Source organism: Equus przewalskii, chromosome 17, assembly GCF_037783145.1.
Source record: "Equus przewalskii isolate Varuska chromosome 17, EquPr2, whole genome shotgun sequence".
NCBI lineage: Eukaryota > Metazoa > Chordata > Mammalia > Perissodactyla > Equidae > Equus > Equus przewalskii.
This window is the reverse complement of record NC_091847.1, coordinates 3,118,628-3,139,288: the sequence shown is the minus strand read 5'-3', so window position 1 is coordinate 3,139,288 and position 20,661 is coordinate 3,118,628. Positions and strand designations below refer to the sequence as shown.

General features: G+C 44.8%; 3 protein-coding genes across 13 annotated transcripts in view; 1 reads left to right on the top strand and 2 right to left on the bottom strand.

Annotated features, from left to right (window-relative positions):
* LIMS2 (LIM zinc finger domain containing 2) overlaps positions 1-13,804 on the bottom strand; it is a 58,452-nt gene extending 44,648 nt beyond the window's left edge. For 2 of the 4 annotated variants that reach the window (XM_070579528.1, XM_070579531.1), the window contains exon 1: positions 13,671-13,804. The gene's annotated coding sequence lies outside the window, so the exon portion shown is untranslated. Of the gene's footprint in view, positions 1-12,594; positions 12,738-13,670 lie in introns of those variants that run through there. The other 2 variants (XM_070579529.1, XM_070579535.1) reach the window with 1 other exon arrangement.
* SFT2D3 (SFT2 domain containing 3) lies at positions 13,618-16,576 on the top strand. The gene has a single exon (XM_070579556.1). It carries the CDS (start codon positions 13,638-13,640, stop codon positions 14,292-14,294), a length of 657 nt encoding a protein of 218 aa, XP_070435657.1. The 5' UTR covers positions 13,618-13,637; the 3' UTR covers positions 14,295-16,576.
* An 878-nt stretch (positions 16,577-17,454) lies between these two features.
* Positions 17,455-20,661, bottom strand: part of WDR33 (WD repeat domain 33) — a 96,795-nt gene continuing 93,588 nt past the window's right edge. For all 8 annotated transcript variants that reach the window (XR_011528317.1, XR_011528319.1, XR_011528318.1 and 5 more), the window contains 2 exons: positions 20,016-20,231; positions 17,455-18,103 (listed from right to left, as the gene is read on the bottom strand). Coding sequence is in view for 5 of the 8 variants with exons in the window: in XM_070579476.1 (XP_070435577.1) it covers positions 17,874-18,103; positions 20,016-20,231 (446 nt within the window). In the remaining 3 variants the exon portion in view is untranslated. The remainder of the gene's footprint in view (positions 18,104-20,015; positions 20,232-20,661) is intronic.

The following is a 20,661-nucleotide window of genomic DNA, read 5'->3' as shown; positions in this document are numbered from 1 at the left end:
AATCAAAGGAGAAATCAAATAATACCTGAAGACATGCCAAAATTTATGGGATACAGCAACAGTGATTCTATGAGGCAAGATTATAGCAATTCAGGCCTACCCCAACAAACAAGAAAAATCTCAAACAATCTAACAGCATACCTAAAGGAACTGGAAAAAGAAGAACAAAGCCCAAACTCAGTAGAAGGAAGGAAATAATAAAAATCAGCACAGAAATAAATAAAATAGAGACTTAAAAAACAACAGAAAAAAATCAATGACACTAAGAGATGTTTCCTTGAAAAGATAAACAAAACTCATAAACCTTTAGCTAGACTCACCAAGAAAAAAACAGAGAAGGCTCAAATAAATACGAGCAGAAACAAAAGAGGAGAAATTACAACAGACACCTCAGAAATATAAAGATTATAAGAGAATACTACAAAAAGTTGTACAGCAACAAATTGGATAATCTAGAAAAAATGGATAAATTCTTAGAATCATACAAGCTTCCAAAGCTGAATCAAGAAGAGAGTATTTGAATAGATCAATCACCAGTAAGGAGATCAAAACAGTAATCAAAAACCTCCCAAACAATAAAGGTCTAGGAACAGATGGCTTCCCTGGTGAATTCTACCAAAGAAGACTTAATACCTATCCCTCTCAAACTCTCAGAAAAAACTGAAGAGGAGGGGAGCCTTCCCATTCATTCTAGGAAGCCAACATTACCCTGATACCAAACCAGACAAGACAACACAAAAAAAGAAAATTAGAGGTCAATATCACTGATGAACACTGATGTAAAAATCCTCAACAAAATACTAGCAAATCGAACACAACAATACATTAAAAAGAGCCCACACCATCATCAGGTGGGATTCATTCCAGGGATGCAGGGATGGTTCAACATCCACAAATCAATCAGCTTGAAACACCACACTAACAAAATGAAGAATAAAAATCACATGATCATCTCAATAGATGCAGAGAAAGCATGTGACAAGACGGAGCATCCATTTATGACAAAATTTCTGAAGAAAATGGGTATAGAAGGAAAGTATTTCAACATAACAAAGGCTATATATGACAAACCCACAGCTAATATTCTTAATGGAGAAAAACTGCGAGCTGTCCCTCTAAGAACAGGAACCAGACAAGGATGCCCACTGTCACCACTCTTATTTAACATAGTGTTGGAAATCCTAGCCAGAGCAGTCAAGAAAGAAATAGAACAAAGAATCTTAAAACTTACATGGAACAAAAAAAGACCCTGAATAGCTAAAGCAACCCTGAGAAGAAAAAACAAAGCTGGAGGCCTCACAATCCCTGATTCCAAAATATACTACAAAGCTATAGTAACCAAAACAGCCTGGTACTGGCATAAAACAGACACACAGATCAAGGGAACAGAACTGAGAGCCCAGAAATAAACCCACACATTTATGGACGCTTAATTTTCAACAAGGGAGCCAAAAGCATATGATGGAGAAAGGAGAGTCTCTTCAATAAATGGTGTTGGGAAAACTGGACAGCCACATGCAAAAGAATGAAAGTAGACCATTATCTTACACCATGCACAAAAATCAACTCAAAATGGATTAAAAACTTGAATGTAAGACCTGAAACCATGAAACTCCTAGAGGAAAACTTAGGCAGTACGCGCTTTGATATCAGTCTTAGCAGCATATTTTCAAGTACCATGTCTGACTGGGGAAGGGAAACAACAGAAAAAAATTAATAAATGGGACTAGAAAAAGCCTCCGGTCAGCAAGGAAACCACCAACACAAAAAGACAACTTAACAATTGGGAGAAGATATCTGCAAACTGTACATCAGATAATGATTAACATCCAAAATATATAAAGAACTCATACATCTCAACAACAACAAAAAAACTAACAACCCAATTAAAAAATGGGCAACAGATCTGAACAGACATTTCTCCAAAGACAACATTACAGACAGCCAACAGGCACATGAAAGATGTTCAACATCACTAATTATCAGGGAAATGCAAATCAGAACTACTATGAGGGGCCACCCCGGTGGTGCAGCAGTTAAATTCACACACTCTGCTTCAGCAGCTGGGGGTGTGCCGGTTTGGATCCCACGGGCAGACTTTCACATCACTTGTCAAGCCATGCTGTGGCAGGTGTGCCACATATAAAATAGAGGAAGATGGGCACAGATGTTAGCTCTGGACTAATCTTCCTCAAAAAACCAAAAAACACTACAATGAGATATCACCTCACTCCCATCAGAATGGTTATAATTAACAAGAAAGGAAATAAGTGTTGGAGAGGATGTAGAGAGAAAGGAACCCTCATACAGTGCTGATGAGAGTGCAAACTGGTGCAGCTACTATGGAAAACAGTATGGAGATTCCTCAAAGAAAAGAACACAACTACCATATGATCCAGCTATTCTGCTGCTAGGTATTTATCCAAAGAACATGAAAACACGAATGTGTAAACATCCATGCACCCCTATGTTCAGTGCAGCATTATTCACAATAGCAAGACTTGGAAGCAACCTAGGTGCCCATCAAGGGACGAATGGATAAAGAAGATGTGGTACATATACACAATGGAATACTACTCAGACATAAGAAGTGATGAAATCCGGACATTTGTGACAACATGGATGGACCTTGAGGGTATTGTGCCAACTGAAGTAAGTCAGAGGGAGAAAGTCAAATACTGTATGATCTCACTCATAAATAGAAGACAAAAACAACAACAAACAAACACACAGAAACAGAGATGGGATTGGTGGCTACCAGAGGGGAGGGGGGAGGGAGGAGGGTGAAAGGGGTGATGAGGCACGTGTGTGTGGTGCTGAGTTGTAATTAGTCTTTGGGTGCTGAACATGATGTAATCTACACAGAAATCGAAATATACTGATGTACACTCGAAACCTATATAATGTTATAAACCAATGTTATAACAGTAAAAAAAAAAAAAAAAAAAAGTCTTGCTCCTGATCCTAGGCTGAAAGCATACATTTACTATTAAATGTATTAGCTGTGGGTTTTTCACAGACCCCCTTTATCATGCTGAGCAATTTCCCTTCCACTCTTGGTGGCTGGTACGTTTTATCATGAAAAGGTGTTGCATTTTGTCAAATGCTTTTCCTATATTAATTGAAAGGATCATGTCACTTTTGTCATTTATTCTGCTAATGTGGTGTATTACACTGTTTGATGTTCATATATTATTCCAACCTTGTATTTCTGGGATAAATCCCACTTGGTCATAGTGTATAATCCTTTATATCTATTGCTGGATTTTGTTTGCCAGTAATTAGCTGAGGATTTTTGTGTATATCCTTAAGTGATGTTGGTCTGTAGTTTTCTTTTTTGTGAGGTCTTTCACTGGTTTTGATATCAAGTACTTGGTCTCATAGTATGAGCTGGAAAGTATTCCCAGCTGACTGGGCAAGGGAAGAATTTTTGGAAGAATCTGTGAAAGATTGGTATTAATTCTTTTTTAAACATTTAGTAGAATTCCCCAGTCAAGCCTGTAGTCCTGGGTTTTCCTTTGTTGGTAGTTTTTAAATTGCTAATTCAATTTTTTTATTTGTCATAGGTCTATTTAAGTTTTCTATTATTTCTTGAGTCAGTGTTCGTAGTTTGTGTGTTTCTATGAATTTGTCCATTTCACTTAGATTACCTAATTTGCTGGTATAGAACTATTCATAGAATTCTTATAATCCTTTTTATTTCTGTAAGACTGAAAGTTATGTCCTTTCTTTCATTTCTGATTTTAGTCATTTGAGTGTTCTCTTTTTGTGTTGATCAGTTTAGCTAAAGGTTTGTCAGTTTTGTTGATCTTTTCAAAGAGCCCACTTCTGGTTTCATTGGTTTTTTTCCCCCTATTCTCTATTTCATTTATTTCCACTCTAATCTACCTTGTTTCCTTCCTTCTGCTTGCTTTCGGTTTAGTTTGCTCATCTGTGTCTAACGTCTTCAGGTGAAAAGTTAGGTTATTGACTGGAGATCTTCTTTTTATAATGTAGATTTTCACACGTATAAATTTTCCTCTAAGCACTGCTTTTCTTGCATCCCATAAGTTTTTGTAGGTTTGTCTTCATTTTCATTCATCTCCATATATTTTCTAATTTCCTTTATGATTTATTCTTTGACCCATGTGTTCTTTAGGAAAGTGTTACTTAACTTCCAGGTATTTGTAAATTTCCCAAACTTCCTTCTGTTACTGATTTCTAATTTCATTCCATTGTGGTCAGAGAACTTACTTTGTATGATATCAATCATCTTAGGTTTATCGAGGTTTGTCCTAATGGCGCAGCATATGATGTGTCCTGGAGAGCATTTCACGTGCCCGTGAGAATGTATACTCTGCTGCTGTTTGGTGAAGGGTTCTATAGATGTCTCCTCTCTTTTCTGTGTTGTTACTGTTACACATATTATTACATCCATATATATTATAAACAATACATTGTTATGATCAATAGTTTACATAATCTTATGTCTTTTAAAGAATCTGTGAGAAGAAACTGGAACAACTATATGTTTATAGAATTTGCTATATTAACCTTCTTATTTCTATTTCTTCTCATGGATTTGAGTTACCATCTGGTGTCATTACTTTACTCCAAAATGGCTTTCTTCCCACCTACTTCCTTTGTGCTCTTCTTGTCAAATAACATTTTGACAAAATGTTGACACGTTAAGTTTCTATATGTGAAAAGCCTAACAGTACAACTATATACATACGTCTTAGGAAATTACTTTTTAAATCAGTTAAGAGAAGAAAGGAGAAGAAACATGCAATTATCCTGTCTTTGTAATTATCCACCTTCACCAACACTATTTTTTGTGTGGATTTGAATTACTATGTGGTGTCATCTGCTTTAGGTCTAAAGAATTTCCTTCAGTATTTCTTGTAGGTCAGGCCTGCGGGCAATAAATTCTCTCCATTCCCCTTATCTTGAAAGGTGTTTTTATTTTTTGAAAGACAGTTTTGCTGGACACAGAACTCTTGGTTGACAGCTTTCTGCTTTAAGCACTTTGACTACATCAGACCACCATCTTGTGGCCTCCACTGTTTCTGATGAGACATCAGCTGTGTGCCTCAATGTACCTCCCTTATACACGATAAGTTGTTCTCCTCTTGCTGCTTTTAATATTTACTCTATAAAGAGATAACTTTGGCTTTCAACATTGTGACTATGATATACTGTGTGGATCTCTTTGTGTTTATCCTACTTGGAGTTCATTCTTCTTGGATGTACAGATTGTTTTTCATCAAATTTGGGAAATTTTCAACCATGACTCCTTCTAATAAATAAATTTTATGCCCCTTTCTCTCTCTTCTCTCCATTATGCCTATTTTGGTGCACTTTACGGTGGCTCGCATGTCTCTGAAGCTCTGATCATTTTTCTTTTTCTTCCCCCTTCCTTTTTCTGATTGCATGATCTCCATTGATCTGTCTTCAAGATCACTAATTCTTTCTTCTGCCAACTCAAATCTACTGTTGAAACCCCCACTGAATTTTTCATTTTGGTCATTGTACTGTTCATCTCCAGAATTTTTATTTGGTCATTTTTTATAATTTCCAGCTCCTCGTTAATCTTCTGTCTGATGAGATATTGTCATCAAGCCTTCCTTTAATTCTTTAAGCATGGTTTCCTTTAGTTTTTTGAGAATATTTATACTGGCTGCTTTAAGTATTTGTCTACTAAGTCCAACATCTGGGCCCCTTCAAAAGCAGTTACACTTTCCTGTTTCTTCTTGTGTCTCAAGTTTTTGTTGAAAACTGGAAGTTTTAGATACTATACTATAGCCACTCTGGATACTAATTCCCTCACCCCCAGAGGTTAATGCTGTTGCTGCCTGCGTGGTCATTTGTTTAGTGACTTGCTGAACTAACTGTGACGTCTATTTCCTCTGCAGTGTGCAGCTTCTGATGCCCCTACTCAGATTTTGTCTTGCTCTTATCTTTTAGCCTGGCTACCTAAGGGTCACCTCAGGGTCAACATAAGCCACTTATCAGTCAAAGGTTGTACTTAAACCTCTTTGGACAGTTAAGATTTTTTTTTACCCTTCACGATTGGATGTATGTGTGGCTTGGATGCTATCGCAGTTCAAGGAGTTTACTTTTTTTTTTGGCCTATGTTCAGCCAGACACAAGTAGCTTGGACTTCCACCCCTCTTATCACTCCTAAGAATGTTCAGCCACGGGCACAGTCTTCCAGACTCCCAGCAATGTGTGTGGTTTTATGTTAAAGCGTGGCTTCCAAGGCATTATCCCTTCATCAGAGTAGCTTATTGTTCAGCCAGTGTTTGGTCAAAGGTTGTGCTGAAGGCCCTTATTCCAGTGGGGCTTCTGCTTGTGTTGATGGGTCTTTGTGTAGCCTAGGGAGTGCTTCCAAGCCTGCCTCACACCTGCTGTACTTGCTCCTGAGTGGGTGAAGCCTCATGCTTATATACACAGACTTTCTCGGGGTTGACAGCAATCTCAGGAGGGTTTCTCTTTCCCAGGTTCTATTAAACTTCTGGTTTCTCTGCCATTTGGCTTGTTGCTACCAGTACTGGAGTTACGAGTGCTCTCTTAATTGCTCTTAACCAAAATCTCCATTGTTTTTACCAACACCCAACGTGAAATCTTCCACTTTCTGTTCCAAATAAAGTCAGTCCCCCTCAGACCGAGCCTGGTGCTCTGAGTCCTTGTGGCCTGGTTCTCCCCTGGACAGAGTCTCTGCACTGCTGCACAGGACCTAGGTTTGGGGATAGCAACCCACTTACCCCAGAGTGACGCTTCTTCTTTAAAAGTGGGCACTGGGAGGAGAGTAGCTCCTGATCTTACTGGCTTGCCTATCCTGGTGCGGAACCTCCCCCTATAAGCAACCTAGAAGTCCCAGTATTCTTAGCCTGCTCAGCTGGATTAGAGCTTCTGTCCTACAGGCAGAGTCTGCATGGCAGTGGCCCTCACTTCTTGGCTGCACCAAGCAGAATACCTGGAGTAGAGGTTCTGTAAGATGAAGCTGGCATGGGAGGGAGGGAGTTGTGGCTCAGTTGCCACCGATTTCTTACTGAGATTTAGTGGCAGCCGGGGAGGTGCAGAGGACGCGGCCGAGCAGGGACAGCACAGCAGACAGGGAAGGGAGGGAGACACACTCCGAAATCCTCTCAACAGCAGCACGGATCACACCTGGGACTGACTGGCTCTGGGGAAAAAATCAAGTCTCCCAGAGGATGGGGAGAGGATTTGGTGAGTAGGGTACTGCTTCCTTAGATGAAAGGTGAAAGTCTTCAATAATTAAAAGGCTTGCTCCAGCCCCTCTCCCCTTGTGGAGGTAGGAGCTGGAATCTGCCCAATGTGCTAAGATCTGACTATCGTGGGAAGGGAAGACACAGGCATCAAAGAGATCCCTGGACGCCCCCGTCTCCAATGCTGCGGGTCCTCCAGCACCCCACCTTCGGGGCACGTGACTGGCACCTGACTCACACTGGACAGTGGGTCCCTTCCCAGGGCTTGTGGCCTGGTTCCGGCAAAAGCTCCAGGCTGCCGGCCGCCATGCCTTCCCGGGGAGAAGCCAGGCCATCTGCTGCCACAGAGAGCACAGAGCAGGCCTTCAGAAGAAGGACTGAGCTTAAACACAAAGTAAGCGCAGACTCTAGGGATCTCTGCCTTCGTTTGAGCCTCTTGCTCCTTTGTATCTCACAATACCATTCACTGCAGGTCTATGTTCAGAACGACGGTGCAGGACATGCATATTTGATTATCCTGAAATGCATTATACTACCGAGGAAATAAATGGACTACATTTAATTTTGTTTGTAAGTGTAAACGGGCACAGAGCGACAGGAGATGCTATTTTAGGGTGGTCAGAGAAGGACACAGTGAAGACGGACATTCAAACAGAGACTGAACAGAAAGTATGAGCTCTAAAGATACTGAGGGGTGGGCGATGAGGAGGAATGTTCTAGGCTGAGAACAAGGGCAAAGGCACTGAGGTGGGAACAAGTTCGACATCTCCAGAAATAACTCAGAGCCAGCCACGTCTAGACCGGAATGAGGGAGGGAGAGGAGGTAAAGGGGTACCAGGGGGCCACGTAGGTGACATAAGGACACCAGGCACTGTGACAGAGTCCAGGTGGGCATGGGCCAGGCTGCGGTGAGGCGTTAGCAGCGGGGGAGAGGGAAACAGTCCGATACTGGACGGATTTCCAGGTAGAGCGGGCAGGACTTGCTGACAGAGTGTGACTCACTGAGATGAGGACGGAAGAGGGGAGCAGTTACAGCTTTGGGGGTGAGAGGAAATTGGGAATCAAAATTTTCATTTTACCAAACTAACAGAAAAAACTCAAGAACACAGTACCATTCACAATCACAACAAAAAGAATAAAATACCTCGGGGTGAATTTAACTAAGGAAGTGAAAGACCTATACAACGAAAACTACAAGGCTTTTCTGAAAGAAACGGTTGACGACATCAAGAGATGGAAAGACATCCCACGCACGTGGATTGGAAGAATAAACATAGTTAAAATGTCCATACCACCTAAAGCAATCTACAGATTCAATACCATCCCAATCAGAATCCCAATGACATTCTTTACAGAAACAGAACAAAGAATCCTAAAATCCACATGGGGCAACAAAAGACCCCGAATTGCTAAAGCAATCCTGAGAAAAAAGAACACAGCTGGAGGCATCACAATCCCTGACTTCAAAACATACCACAAAGCTACAGTAATCAAAACAGCATGGTACTGGTACAAAAACAGATGCACAGATCAATGGAACAGAATTGAAAGCCCAGAAATAAAACCACACATCTATGGACAGCTAATCTTCGACAAAGGAGCTGAGGGCATACAATGGAGAAAAGAAAGTCTTCTCAACAAATGGTGCTGGGAAAACTGGAAAGCCATATCTAAAAGAATGAAAATTGACCATTCTTGGGCCGGCCCCGTGGCCGAGTGGTTAAGTTCGCACACTCAGCTGCGGCAGCCCAGGGTTTCACTGGTTTGGATCCTGGGTGCGGACATGGCACCACTCGTCAGGCCACGTTGAGGCGGTATCCCATATGCCACAACTAGAAGGACCTGCAACTAAGATATACAACTATGTACCAGGGGGGATTTGGGGAGATAAAGCAGGGGAAAAAAAAAAAAGATTGGCAACAGGTGTTAGCTCAGGTGCCAATTTAAAAAAAAAATGAAAACTGACCATTCTTTTTCACCATTCACCAAAATAAACTCAAAATGGATCAAAGACCTAAAGGTAAGACATGAAACCAGAAGCCTTCTAGAGGAAAATGTAGGCAGTACACTCTTTGACATCAGTATTAAAAGATCTTTTTGAACACCATGTCTTCTCAGACAAGGGAAACAATAGAAAGAATAAACAAATGGGACTTCATCAGACTAAAGAGCTTCTTCAAGGCAAAGGAAAACAGGATTGAAACAAAAAACCCACTAACTGGGAAAAAATATTTGCAAGTCATACATCGACAAAGGGTTAATATCCATAATATATAAAGAACTCACACAACTCAGCAACAAAAAAATCAAACAACCCGATCAAAAAATGGGCAGGAGACACAGACATTTCTCCAAAGAAGATATACAGATGGCCAATAGGCACATGAAAAGATGTTCATCATCACTGATCATCAGGGAAATGCAAATCAAAATTACACTAAGATATCACCTTACACCCGTTAGAATGACAAAAATAACCAAAACTAATAGTGACAAGTGTTGGAGAGGTTGTGGAGAAAAAGGAACCCTCATACACTGCTGGTGGGAATGCAAACTGGTGCAGTCACTATGGAAAACAGTACGGAGATTCCTCAAAAAGTTAAAAACAGAACTACCATACGATCCAGCCATCCCATTACTGGGTATTTATCCAAAGAGCTTGAAGTCAGCAATCCCAAAAGTCCTGTGCACCCCAATGTTTATTGCAGCACTGTTTACAATAGCCAAGACGTGGAAGCAACCTAAGTGTCCAGCAACAGACGAATGGATAAAGAAGATGTGGTACATATATACAATGGAATACTACTCAGCTGCAAAACAGAACAAAATCATTCCATGTGCAATAACATGGATGGACCTTGAGAGAATTATGTTAAGTGAAATAAGCCAGCGAGAGAAGGATAATCTGTGTATGACTCCACTCATATGAGGAATTTAAAATTATGGACCAAGAACAGTTTAGTGGATACCAGGGGAAAGGTGGGGTGGGGGGTGGGCACAAAGGGTGAAGTGGTGCACCTACAACATGACTGACAAACATTAATGTACAACTGAAATTTCACAAGATTGTAACCTATCAATAACTCAATAAAAAAAAAAAAAGAAGAAAACAAACAACTATCTGCGTGAAACTGATCCCGCAATGAGCATCTAGAAGAAAAATACTGAGAAACAACCTACATCTCCAGCAGCAGGAGACGGTCAAGGGACTGATGGATGGTGGAGCCAGGGACGGAGCCCAGGATATTAAGGCTGTCGGGAAAGTGATAATTACCAGCAACACACATCTGGGACAATGTCTACCATTTGGATAAAGGACAAAAAGCAGGCTGCAAAAACAGATAAAACAGTAGAATTAAATACAGTTTTTCCCCCAAAAAAAAAAAAAAATTTAAAATAGAACTACCATAGGATCCAGCTATCCCACTACTGGGTATCTATCCAAAGAGCTTGAAGTCAGCAATTCCAAAAGTCCTATGCACCCCAATGTTCACTGCAACATTTTTCACAATAGCCAAGACGTGGAAGCAACCTAAACGCCCATCAACAGATGATTGGATAAAGAAGATGTGGTGTATATATACAATGGAATACTACTCAGCCAGAAAAAAAGAACAAAATCGTCCCATTTGCAACAACAGGGATGGACCTTGAAGGAATTTTGTTAAGTGAAATAAGCCAGATAGAGAAAGACGAACTCTGTATGACTCCATTCATATGAGGAATTTAAACATGTGGACAAAGAGAACAGATTAGTGGCTACCAGGGGAAAGGTGGGGTGGGGGGTGGGCACAAAGGGTGAAGGGGTGCACCTACAACACGACTGACAAACAATAACGTACAACTGAAATTTCACAAGATTGTAACCTATCATTAACTCAATAAAAATTAAATTGAAAAAAAAATTTTTATTTTCCACGTCATTTTCAAGGTACCTATTAGATACCCAGTGGAGGGGCGTCTACCATGGGGTCTGCACCCGGAATTTCCCTGCAGTAGCTGGTGGTGGGCGGGGTCAGAGGGGTATTTTATGATGTCCTTCTATGAGTGCTGGAACCAAACCTGAGCAGACTCCTGGCCTGCACAACACCATTCCCAGGGAAGGCCTCTTTATATAAGGGGAGGCTCATAGGGTTAAAAACCAAAGCTCACCACCTCTAGCCCTGCCCTAGCCATTTTTGGGGTGACACTGGTGAGGTTATTTAACTTCGCAGTATTTCAGTTTCCCTCATCTGTAAAGTAAGCAGAACAACCCCTGTCTTTTCCATCTCACAGCTGCATAAAAGATGAGGTAACATCATTTATGTACCAGCACCCTACTTCCTGTCTCTGATTTTGACTTCTCCATGTCACATAAGTGGAATCACACAGTATTTGCCTTTTTGTGTCTGGCTTATTTCACTTAGCATAATGTCCTCAGGGTTCACCCACGTTGTATGTCAGCATTTCTTTCCTTTTTAACTGAATAATATCGCATTGTATGTATACACCGTCTTTTGCTTCTCCATCCATCCATGCATGGGCACTTGGGTTGCTTCTGCCTCTTGGCTATCGTTAATGACACTGCTATGAACATGGGCGTACAAACATCTCAAGACCTTGCTTTCAGTTCTTTTGGGGATATGGTCAGAAGTGGAATTACTGGGTCATATGGTATTTCTATTTTTAATTTTTTGAGGAACCACAACACTGTTTCCCATAGCAGCTGTCGCATCTTATACTGCCACCAACAGTGCACAAGGGTTCCAATTTCTCCACATCCTGGCCAACATTTGCTACTTTCTGGCTTTTCGTTAGTAGCTGTCCTAACAGTTTTGCCCATGGTAAGTGATCACGATGGTCACTAATATTACCAAGTGAGATGACAAACTGGAACGTATTTTGAAAGAGTAGTATCTGTCAGGATCCAACTAAGAAAACAGAAAGCATTGCAGGGAATTTAATAGGGGAAATTGGTTACACACCTAACAGAAAGTCTGAGAGGCCAAACAGAGATAACAGCAGAAAGCCCTTAACACCTGCGTCTTCCTAGGGTAAAGGACAAAGGAGTGTTACTAGCCCAGGGGCTGGGGCTACCCAGGGGAAGTCAGTGCCAAGGAGAGGGAAGCTGTAGTGCGGCCAAAAGCAGAAACAGGGCGAATATTCTGGCTTCCCCCCCTCCCCTGCAGCGCCTCCAAAGCCAGGGAACAGAGGACTACGAGCAACTAGGCCTGCAGAGGCCAGCGCGGCCTGCCATCCCCCGTGCAGAGTTGGGAAGGAATTTTTCCTGGGGCAAATGAGCGAAGCCCTGCACCAGAGCGGACTGCCGCGTAACCTGTCTGTACTGTATGTTACGTTACACGAGGACTTCCCTATCATATTCACGTTCACAGCAGGTACTTACAAGTCTAGCAAAATACGTTTCCAATCAACGGCTTCAGGAAGCAGCTACAAAGCCGTTCAGACACCTCTACTGCACCGAAATTGGCAGCTGTGTCCATCTGGGCAACACCCATTTGTTAGGCCTTTGCAGCAGCCTTTCAGGTCCTAGGAGAAGAGAGATGAAAGGGACCCTGTTCTCGAGCGGCTGGCACAGCCTTAAACAGGTGAACGTTCACAACTGCGGAAGGTGAGAACTTAGAAAAAACGCACCCACGCTGGAGAGCAAGCGGCAGGAAGCGCAAGCTTGCTCTGAATGCCAGAGAGTGGGAACAGCCAGGCAGAAACCAGAGGGAGCGGGGGCCTGGCGGGTGTAGACACGGGCCGAAGGACCTCAACGCGGCTCTGAGAAAGAGCAGGGCCCCGGGACGCGGCCTCCAAACAGATGGGAGTTGACTGGGACGTGGGACGTGGGCGAGCGGACCAGCGCCATCGGACGCCGCGTCCGAGGCGCCAGGAGCACGCAGAGCGGAACCAAGACACACGCCGGGGTGCCACCACCGTGCCAGGCCTCTGCCGAAACCGGGAACAGAGGCGAGGGGAGTCGGAGGGAGGGGCTCACCTCCTCCTTATCAAGTCCCCGCCTTCCCAAAGCAGCCCCTAGGTCCTGCAGGTCTGAACCTTTCTAACGTAAGTTTACTGAGATAACGATAGTGACATCAGCCCACAGGTTGGAGAAACAACAGGGAGACCCCGTGTACCCTTTACCCAGGTTCCCCAACATCCTACAGAACCAGAGCGCATGGCCACGGCCAGGGTGGCAGCAGCCGTGAGGTCAGACGCAGGAGCGCCATCGCCACGAGGCTCCCTCCGGCACCATTTCACAGCCGGCCGCCGCGCCGGGACCAACCCGGGCCGGACCAGCGCCCAGTCCCCGCGAGACTCAGCTCCGCGCGAGGAGGCCGGCGCAGCGGGCGGCCCCGCCCCTCCCGCCCCCCTGGGCCCAGCGGAACCGGAAGCGGGGGCAGCGCGCGGGCCCCCCCCCCCCCCGCGGCCGCCCCGTCCAAGATGGCGTACCTGCACCGCCAGCTGCAGGAGTACCTGGCACAGGGGAAAGCAGGCGGGCCGGCAGCCGCGGAGCCGCTGCTCGCCGCGGAGCAGGCCGGGGAGCCCGCGGCGGGGAGCGGGCCGGCGGGGGCATGGCTGGGCCGCGCGGGCCTGCGCTGGACGTGGGCGCGGAGCCCCGCGGAGCCATCGGCGGCGGCGGGCCCGGCGTGCCTGCCGAGCGTGACGCGCGCGCAGCGGCTGGCGGCGAGCGGCGTGTGCCTGCTGCTGGCCGCGCTCTGCTTCGGCCTGGCCGCACTGTACGCGCCCGCGCTCCTGCTGCGGGCGCGCAAGTTCGCGCTGCTCTGGTCGCTGGGCTCGGCGCTGGCGCTGGCGGGCGGCGCGCTCCTGCGGGGCGGCGCGGCGTGCGGACGCCTGCTGCGCGGCGAGGAGGCGCCGTCGCGGCCCGCGCTGCTCTACGCGGCCGCGCTGGGCGGCACGCTGTACGCGGCGCTGGGCCTGCGCAGCACGGTGCTCACGGCGCTGGGCGCCTGCGCGCAGGTGGCCGCCCTGCTGGCGCTGCTCCTCGGCCTGCTGCCCTGGGGCACGGGCTCCGCGCTGCGTCTCGCCCTCGGGCGGCTGGGCTCGGGCGCCCGCCTCGCCAAGGCGCTGCCCGTGTGAGAGGCCCGGGGACGGCCTCCAGGCAAGGACGCGGAGCCGGCCGTCGGGCGAGGACGCGGAACCGGCCCGGGGAGAGAACGCGGAGCCGGCCATCGGGCGAGGATGCGGTGCCGACCCCCGGGCGAGGAAGCGGAGCCGGAGCGAGCTGTGCGCGCGCGGGTGCGCAGGCCGTCGGTCTGGAGCGGCTGTCGGGGAGCCCTGCAGTGGCGCGGCCTGAGGCGGCGCCGGGGGTTGGCTGGACGTGCCGAGACGCGGACGACGAGCTGCTGCTGCGTTCGCCGCGCGCTCGGACGGAGCTCAGCGGAAACAGCGGCTCTGCAGCTTTAACTGGTCGCCCTGTGCCTCTCCCCGACTCCTCACCGGGAACTGCTGTGGCTGAGTGTAGCAGTTTAGCTACAGTAAGCTGCTGTTTGCTTCGTCTCTTGGAAAGTATTTTCCCTCATTCTTCAATGTGAGTGGATCGCCAAGGGTATCAGACTAAAGACTAAACTTAGCTGCCGGATTTTTTTTAAGTACTTTAGTTAAGATGGTTCGCCTCGTTTTTTCTTGTTTTAGAGAAATTGTAAATTGGTGCCTTATAAAATTAAAACACAATTGGCTTTGTATTAGACGATGAAAGCGACGGACCAAAAGGGAGCAGCTGCGCCCTGGGAAGTACGGTGTGCAGCAAGGTGCGTGCAGACCCTTCGAGAGGTCCCGCGCGGGGAGCCGGGCTGGGGGCGCCTGGGAGATGGAGGACAGCTCTACGTCCAAGTTCCCATATTTGGGGGGAACCATGGATCTCTGCAGGGCCCAGTTACCATTCCTAATTTTATGATCTGCTTTTTAAACCATAGTCCATACTTTGTACTGATCCTAATGCAACGTAAGATGCTTTTCATATGTAATTGCAAATCTCCGTTTTAGGGTTCAGCACTTTTGTCTAAGACCTTATTGGATACCTTAATTTATTGCCAGAAAGTATGGGCTCAATATTCCGATGAGTCCAGAAAACTATATATTTTGTCAGTAGCTATATATTAATAAGTAAAATGTGTTTAGAACTTTAACATTCTATGCCGGTGGTTCTCAGTTCACATCAGAATTACTCGAAGAGCCAAACCTCAGTCTGTTCCATCAGAATCCCTGGGGTGGGAGCCAGGCATCAGGACTTTATTAGATGATACTGTGTTCCCCTGAGGTTGAGAACTACTTTTCTGTGCACTGGATTGCACAACTTGAAAATAATCGTCATTTTCTGGGGCCGGATTCCAGTGTTGCCTTAAACGGATGTGTCAGGCAGCACTGGAGCATTACCTCTTTGTCCAAACTCAAAACTTACGTTCCTCATGCCTGGGTCCCGATCAGTGTCCGAAGCCGTGCCCCAAGAAGTGACATCCAGTGACCGACATCCACACTGTGGCCCCCAGGCTGCTTCACCCTCAGCCCAGTGTTCTCGCAGACGACTGCCTGTGCTGTCAGTGCACAGGGTTACCTACCTCAAGAGCAGCGCCCAGCGGGTGTACGGGCACGCGCTGTTTGCCGGGACTCGTTGATCTTCTCAACTGGAAAACTTGAGTTATTGACTGCTCTATCCCCCAGTTAAATCTCTGTTCTAGTTCTAAATTTCTCTACAATTTGCACAGCTGAAGATTTTACAATGTTTAGCGTATTTTTATGTTGATGCTATTATACTTAAAAAGAATTTTCCCCAACATTTTGTCAAGAATTCAAACACTGAAAATCTAGCTTTTATAAAATTTGAAGTGCAATATCTTGTATATTTTGACACTGATGTTTTAAAAAATATATATATATATCTTAAGTAATGTATAATGTAGAGATTTCAGTTTTCTCTAAATGAATTCCTTCTCCAAATGTAATCTGATTATCTGCTTACTGAGGTGTACTGTTTTTTTAAAAGTTAAAGCCTAACGTATTAAGATGATAAAGTTCTTACTACGTAAATCTCAGAAAAAGGAGCCTAATCTCAATATGGGTTTGGTCTCTGGATCTCTTTAGCTTCTCAGAGTTTGATTACAACTTTTTAAGCTATACGAGTGGATGGTAAATAACATCCAAAAACCTAAAGCAATCTTGAGCCATCTAATTGTGTGTTTACAGTGAGGTGCTGATAAATAAGATGCTTTTAATTTCAAAGTAAAGTGAAAATTATTCACTTGTAGTCTCTAGGTTCTAATACCCTAAGAAGCAGTGTGTGCCGTCAACATTGTCTCACTCTGCAGAAATAACTCAGCTTTACCATTTTTGACATTAATAAAGAACTAGTTAAGAATTTTTTACATACTGTCCAACTATGTCAGTATCCCTTTTCTAAGCAACTACTGAGGCTTCCGCTAAATTTGCCAAGTAAACTTGTCTCCAGGGCCAAACAAGCTGGCGATGTAATGAGATGTTACGGTCAGCATAGGACTGTCCATGGAATAATAAAAGCTTTCTTTATAAAAACAAAAAGTAAGGGTCAGTATACAAAGTACCAAGGGGTATCTCAAACTGAACTTTTGTCTTCCGATCCAAACTGGGACAAATACTACCTTTATTTAAAACTAAAGGAGTTTGTTGTGGATAAGAACTTCCTGGCTTACTATAAGTTACAACTATCCTCTGCCTTAAACACAGGTATTTCCACATAGCTAGTATGGAAGAGGAAAAAATTACTTAAGCTTTGCAAAACTGTTTTAGAAGATATTTCAGTCCATTCTTTTTCAACTTGAATAATTTGTGCAATGATTTGCAGTAATCAAAAGGGTATGTGGTAGTTAATTTCTTACGTCAAGTTCCTTTCATCAGAAACAAGGCAATTCAAGTCCAAGGTGTGACTACTAGGAGATGCACCCAAAGAACCCCTACTTGGACAGCCAGAAGATTTAAGTTGTTCCTGAGTTTAATTTTCCATCTGCCAGAGCATGTCTAACTAAGTCTTTGAATCACCTATGTTAGAGTTTTAAAGTATTTCTCACTCTATTGTAAAAATAACTGTGACAGAATGGCTAGATGAAAATTTGTTTAAAAACCCAGTGTTCACAGATGAGGTTAATTTAGATGACTTAGAGGTTCCCATGAAGTATGCTCACAGATAAAAGCACTAATTGTAGACCCCGCAGCAGACTGGGTGCAATGGAAACTAAGGGTTTCCTTAAGGCAAGCACTTCACAACTAGTTTTCTGTTAATTCTTGCGTAAATCACATTCTGTATTCATACAAAAACAACTTAATGTCTTTTCTCTGACAAACTGTACATATAGAAACAAATTTCCAATTGGACATGAACTGAAATTTGTGGAGGTGCTCCGTGTCTTTTGACACTTAAAAAAAGAAAATTCCAGCTTTTATCTTCACAAAACAATGTGGGAAGTTAGGGCAGTGAGGGTGGACAGAACAAAACGAGGCCAGCTACTCTGGGTAGCCAGCAGCAGTCTCTTCGTCTTGAAGACCTCCTTAGGGGCTCCTGGGATTCAGCTGCCCCAGAAAAGAGTTCATGGCTACATGGTGCAAGGCTTCCTTTTGTTTCTCTTGGTAAGTCCACAAGAAGTTCTTAAATACTGTCCAGAGAAGCCTAGGGGTACTCAGCCCCAACTTCTACCGACCCCTTCCACCACCCCTTGAAGCTCCTCGCCGTGGCGGCCCAGAGTTCATGTTACTCCCTCTACCCCAGTTACTGCCACTGCGGCCCCCTCTAGAAGGTGTACCACTGCCTGGAGGGCCCCCAAAAGGTTCATCTCTGTGGTATCCGTCATGGTGATCTCCATCCAAGGAGCTGGAACGCCCAGATTTTGGCACTCTCTGGGAAGGTCCTGGGCCCCCTCGGCCTGAAATGAAACATTGATTTCACATGTGACTATTTTATATCCGAGACTGTTAACTCCTGCTACAAACCTGATGACAGAGGAACACTTCTGGGTCTTTCTTTAAAACACAGAGAGTTCTAAGGACATTTAGCAACAGCATTCAGAGCACTAAAAGTTATGCCTCCACCCTCTTGACCACTATCTCATTCCTGTCCTGGCTTGTGGCCATGCCCCTCAGCATCAGCTGTTCCCCATGTTCCATGTTCCCCAAGGCTGTGTGACAGAGACAATGGGAAGCCAAGAGATAAGTGTGAAGCACCGTCTGGGAGTCACAGACCACACTGGGTCATGTCTCCAGTCTAGGAGAAGCGTATCTTTACCCTCCTGAGAGAAGGTTTGAAAAGCGCCGACTTAACTTTGGAAGCCACTAAAAAATACAAAGTTGATGCTGTCAATCACAAGTGTTCTAACCAGGTAAGTGTTTACTATGATTATCTCACAACTGTGGGGCACTTTTGATTTCCTTTTAAATAGTTAAATAAGATATTTCTTGAAAAGCAAAAGCATAAAAAGAAAAACACTAGCTTTTAGAATTATTTCTCCCAGGGATAGTTTTATTTGTTCCAGACTTGCACACACAGACCTTTAGGTATCGTTAAAATTCTGACTTGTAAATTTTTTTCTAATGAGGTGATAGGCTTTGGCCACATCTCCTATCAGAAAATGACTGCCAATTTTATTTAGTCTCAAATTTTGCGATGGAATTATCTCCCCAGTTAATCCTAACTGGAGCTTAACTTCACCCTAGTTCAGATGAAGAGGTTAGGAAAGCTAGCCAAAGGAATAACTCTGGCTTCTTTTCTTACAAAGTGCAGCCCAGACCCACCTGAAGGTGCCTGGGCAGAGAAACTCAGCTAGGATATCATTTCCACACTAGCCATGTTGCCTCAGCCGGAGACCTATGAAGTCCTCAGTGCTTATGAAAGTCCAAGATTACACTATACTGACCAGCAACAAAATGGGTACTTGGGTGGGGAGACCTACTGGTGATACATGAGGTAGTTTCTGACGGTTTTGCTCTAAAAAAGAACAAAACAACTATCAAGAGCAAAAGACAGAGCTTTGTAATGGAGGGACTGTAAGCATGAGGCATGTTAACCGGTGAGCGAAGCACAAGTTGGGACACCCAGTCTCTCCAGCAGCCTCCAAACCAGACCACATATGCAACAGCCCAGCCTAACCCGAGAGCAGGGCTGTAGTTAGCAACCGGTGGCTACTGCTCTCGGCTAAAAGTTAGTGCTGCCTTGAAAACAGGATCCAAAGTTTCAAGTTGTACAAGTATCTACTGTCCCCCTGAAAACAACCCCATCCAGACCATGTTTCCCAAAGTCTTTGTGACTCTGGACACAAGTAGTGTTCCTCCTGGGCCCAGGGTAAAAAAAGTCATGGACCCTGGCACTGGACAATTCTTCCTGCCACTGAGGAACCCCTTGAGGGCTCAGAGCAGCCATTAGTGGAGAGCACATATGCTAATTACAGCAAGAAAGGAAGATCAGCAGAGAGGTTGCTGGGACACTTGCGAAGAGCTGGAGCGGACACCTGAAGGAACCAAGGACTCTCGGAAGAAAGTGGAGGAGACTTGTGCAGAAGCTGAACCTGCAGTCACCTGAGTGAGAGCTCCGACTGGCTGTGTGTGGGGTGGGCCCACACAAACCACATTTGTACCACACTTGAGAACATGTGCCTCTGCATAGCCTGAGTCCTGGAGGGTAGGATGGAGAAAGGAGCCTAGGTACCCTAGTAGTGGACAGATGGAACAGGCATATACCAGGATGGGGCTGGCCTGGAGATGAGGCCTCCCTTGGCCCCTGTAGCCTTGGCAGGGATGTGGCATCCACAGCTCCTGGAACTGTAATCACTGGCTTCCACTTACCTTTGCCCCCTCGATCCTCAGAAGGCCCCCCTGGGGCTTCCATTTCTCTGTGCTCAGAGGTCCCTGGCCCATCATGCCAGGGGCGCTTTCGGGGTGGCAGGGATGCCATGTCCATGCCTTGGAGAGAAGAGGAACGTTCTCTGCTAGCTGGGGAATGACCATCGTGAGGGGGATGATCAGGGCGGGGAGCGTCACGGAAATGTTCGTGGCCCGGCCCTGAAACAGAAAACACAGATCCACAAGGCCAAGAATGTGATAATCTCATTGGATTAAAGTACAGTGTGACCAAAGGCAGACAGAAATCATACTGTTAAGTACATTGAGATGTGAAGAATCAACATTCATTCATGCAAGAAACATTTGCTGAACACCCAGCACAGGCCAGGCATAAGCCATATCATGAGCAGACAAACAAGATCAAAATTAGAAATCAACAGACCTCCTAAAATAACAGGAGGCAATAAGGTCCAGAAAAGGTTCTCAGACTTTTTAGTCTCAAGATTTCTTTATACTCTTAGAAATTACTGAGGACCCCAAAGAGATTTCATTTATGAGAGTTATATCTAATAATATTTGCCATATTAGCAATTAAGACTGAGAAAACTTTAATTCATTTAACTATATTTTCCAAAAATAAATAATTTCG